A 4382-nucleotide genomic window follows, 5' to 3' on the forward strand; every position below is an offset into this window, starting at 1 on the left:
GAAGTAGGGGTGTCAGATTGGTGAGGTTTTATTCACCAGCACCCGTGTCCTTTATTAGAATACGCACAAGACGCGCATCTCATGGTTTGGCTGATCACAGTAGTTGTGTTTCGGCGTGTTACTTCACATTGTGTTGTAACGAATATATCCACGAGTATACGTCTTGAACTGTCCACGAGTATATGTATTGAACAAAGTACGAGTTGTGCAGCGGGTGTGTCTGATCAAGCGATTCTGGATGTTTTTGAGAGTGGATGTCATCGGTACATGCATGCATGCGTGTCACTGTGTGATCATATATATATATATAAAAGTATATCTGTGCACATAATGCCGACGTGTATGCTCAATTCCGCCAGAACACCCCAGAGCCGTCGTTTAATACGTACAATATGTTGCATGTGTGTATATATGGTATGTGAGATATATGTGTATACGTATACGATTGATGAGATATATATGTGTTCCTACAGTAGCACAGAATCCTTTGACATATGATACCTATACAGCATGTATTCATACACACTTGTGTCTAGGACTCTAAATATACTCATACTCGTTTATTAGACACGCGCACCACACACACTCAGGCACACATGCTCGCTTGTACACCCAAATGTGCGGACTCGTACACCGCAGAATACTCGCTTATACATTTCTAGTTATCTCGTTCTACACTAACACGAGCCCACATATCCACCCAGTCAAGCAAGCTCATACCCATACACTCGTATATACACAATCGTATACTCGTATACGCAATCATACACTCGTATATACACAATCGTATACTCATATATGCAATCATACATTCGTATATACACAATCGTATACTCGAATTCGCAATCATACACTCGTATATACACAATCGTTAACTCGTATACGCAATCATACACTCGTATACGTAATCATACGCTCGTATACGCAATCATACACTCGTATACGCAATCATACACTCGTATACGCAATCATACACTCGTATACGCAATCATACACTCGTATGCGCAATCATACACTCGCATTCGCAATCATACACTCGTATACGCAATCATACACTCGTATACGCAATCATACACTCGTATACGCAATCATACACTCGTATATGCGTAGTCATAAACACATATATACGCAACCATACACACACCCTGTTAGTAGCGGCAGTCCTGGGTCGTACTATCTTGATCAACGGCGCCAGTTTTGGATCCACAGCCTTCACTTGCAGAGGTACATTCGTGGCCGATACGTATTTGTGCACCGGTGACGTTTTCTTGTGGGAGGGCAGCACTGTGGGGGGGGATGGGAAGGGATTGCCATATCCGTTGAACGGTAATAGAACAACCCGAGATCTTTAAGTAAGAGGTGAACACGGGATAGCCACTCAGATTGTACGTATTCATACATATAAACCAATCGGTGCCTAGGTCTTGCATTGTGGTACTAATAGACCACTTTCACGAATGACCTGTGCACATACCTGGCCTGGGAGTACAAAGAAACTTCTCGGCAAAACGCGATATCTCGTCTGGCTCTGAAACAGCCGATACAGCCTGCACGGCTGGCGCGGGTTGCTTCTGCAATACGTTAACGGGGTATGACAAGTGAGTGGGTTGCTTGTGTACTACGTCAACGGGTGGTGACAAGATACTTGGGTTGGTTGGTATGTGGCATGTTATGAAACACGCGACGCCGCAAAGCCTGTTTCTAGCTAGTATTTCAACAAGTATGTACTCTAGGCGTATGGCTCCTGTACCATCGAATGGGCTCTAAATGTAAAGCATACGAAACGCACGAATGAAAGTGCACTCCTCCCTACATTTGTGCATGTCTTGCAAAAGTAACGCCCAATGTTAGCCGATCCGGCGAGGGAGGCCAGTGCTTCATTGGAACATGTTGGTTGAACAGACGCTACCTGCGTACATACGTCTGCCCACCCCACACGGAACAGTAGGTACACACACTCAAACCTGTGTAGGTATAGTTTAGGTATAGGGTTGATCTATACCTATACAGGTGCAGACGTTATATACCTTTAATCCTGCACCAAGGAAGCCGGGTACCGTTGCTCTGTCAACAGCGACTTGTGCTTCAGATACACGTACTGGCATATGACACTCAAACTCGAACCTTTACTTCAGTAGAGGGCGTGTTGTCCCTAGTGGCCACATACTGCTATCTACAGGATGGTTCCTATATACAACCGAATACTTACCCCGGGAACACGCTACACAAACATGTAGGTATCACAGACAGCCCTCATTCCTTTACCTGTGCTTGGTCCTTCAATAACAAGGCCACTTGCTGTCGTTCAGTCAACGGAGGCTTGTGCTTCATGGCAGACGTCTTCTTGGAACGGCGTGGGGATTTGTGCATAGTATCCTTATCACCAGAGGACTGCAGGTGACAAGCGATAGAGTGCTATAGTTAAGTGTGGGTGGGAGTGCACATGGGAAAAATTTATGGAAATATATATATATCTGTTAAAAAGAGTCTGTGTGTGTGGATGAGTGTGTGAATAATACCCTTTTTATGTGCGCGTTCGTGTATTTGATATGTAGTGTCTGTATGTATATCGAACTATTAGAGTGTACAGGTATATATTGTATACAATGTTGTTTTGCAGTTGAATAGCACTGTGCGTGGTCATAGGTACGGACGATACACACGTATGTGTGTGCGAGGGTGTGCACGTAGGTACATTTAGAGTAGTATCACATAGCGACTTAGGTGTGTGCAGAATCGATCGGTATCGTGTCTAGAGACACAGATATGAGTGTATCAAGGATGATATGGGAAACTAATAGATGCATAGCAATAGTCAAACACAGACTTAAATCAAACTCTACAATTTCAGTGAACCTTCGAAAGAGTAGGATTGATCTGGCAGGAGATGGCCACTGTGACTGTCCCAGCTGAGTCTCGCGTGTGTTGTAAATGGCTAGAACGTACCCTCTCCTCTCGTGATCTCAATATATCCACACTATTATAAATACACTTGTAAATCAATGCGTTGGTTTAACCAGGAAGAGGATAGGCAATGTGTACTCATATCGTACATACTCAAGCACGGCTTATAATAAAGACTCTTGATCGTAAAACATCTTGACATATGGTAAAACATCTTGTCATATGCTTGGGGACATACCGGATGTCCGTTCAAGTCTAATACTTGTCATTTCCCTGTACATATATTCTCACCTGATTGGCACTCTCATCCAAGTTTATGCCATCGACTACAACCCGGTTGTTCTTCTCCCCAGACACATGCGCACGCACACGCTTGATCTTGCATTCCTGCACATTCGCTGGATCTCTATTGTTGTTGTATACTTTACCGTTAACATGTTCTGACATATGCGTTGTACGGACTTTACATATCCTTGTACTTGTCGTAACCGATGAATTGATATTCCCTTTTCTGTGACCTGGGTCTACATTTTCCTCATCTTCCGAGCGTTTAGGCTCACACATAGTGAGTGGGAAATAGGGCATGATTTACCAAGGATGGTTTGTACTGTGTGTTGTGTGCGCATTCATGTACGGATACACGTCTATATATGATTGTATATATACAAATACAAAACTCTCTATACGCAATGAATGCACGCTGGATCGCTTGCGCAGTATATATGTTCCATGTATTTGATTGTATATAAATTCATGGACAATGTAAAATCTCATCTACGTATGTACCATCACACAATGCACACCCATACATTAAGATACTACGAAGATCGCCACACTATGTATCACCAGACATCCATGAATGCACACATAATACTCATACTTAATTTTAAAACAACGCTCTAACGGCTTTAAACTATATCAAATAAATAAATACAGCTGGTTACATCAACCGAAACTGTTCAGCCTCGGACCAAACGCCCTTTTTTATATAAATAAACTGAACCCCAAAAAATATTCGGATATTTTCTACTGCTATTCTGGCGCCTATTTTGTGATTGGCTTCTGGTTTCAACATTCAGCCAATAAAAATGATTAGCGTATTCGAGGCTATAACGGGCCACTTGATCAAGCCCGCGCGAAAGTACCTGTGGCAAAAACAGAATGTAGTTCTTTAAAAAAAAAGTAAAGTAGATTGGTGTTGGTGTATTTTGTTGACCCTATTTATAACTGTCAGTTGTCAACTAGAGTCACGCTGCGGCCGTGTGGTCACTGTGGCGTCATGTTATTTATGATGATTCGAAGAAGTCAGAAGACTCTGATATGTACATAATATGTATTTACATAATTTATACGGTGTATGATCGTAAGTTCCAATGCACGTCAAATGTATTATGAAAAAAAAAGATGTATGATTGTGTGCTATGTATTTAGAGGATGCAGTTGCTGTATGCATACTTAACACTGTTAACATGAATATA

The 4382-nt window shown here is 42.3% G+C and overlaps 1 protein-coding gene across 1 annotated transcript; it reads right to left on the reverse strand.

Annotated features, from left to right (window-relative positions):
• Positions 1-28: 28 nt before the first annotated feature.
• Positions 29-3845, reverse strand: SARC_07432 (hypothetical protein; the record flags this gene model as incomplete). The annotated part of the gene is made up of 5 exons (XM_014298634.1): positions 3196-3845; positions 2266-2391; positions 1475-1571; positions 1145-1284; positions 29-49 (listed from the first exon to the last, which is right to left on the reverse strand). The coding sequence occupies exons 1-5, from the start codon at positions 3487-3489 to the stop codon at positions 29-31; spliced, it is 678 nt and encodes a 225-aa protein (XP_014154109.1). The 5' UTR covers positions 3490-3845.
• Between the last annotated feature and the right edge of the window lie 537 nt (positions 3846-4382).

Source organism: Sphaeroforma arctica (genome assembly GCF_001186125.1).
Source record: "Sphaeroforma arctica JP610 unplaced genomic scaffold supercont1.589, whole genome shotgun sequence".
NCBI classification, from domain to species: domain Eukaryota; class Ichthyosporea; order Ichthyophonida; genus Sphaeroforma; species Sphaeroforma arctica.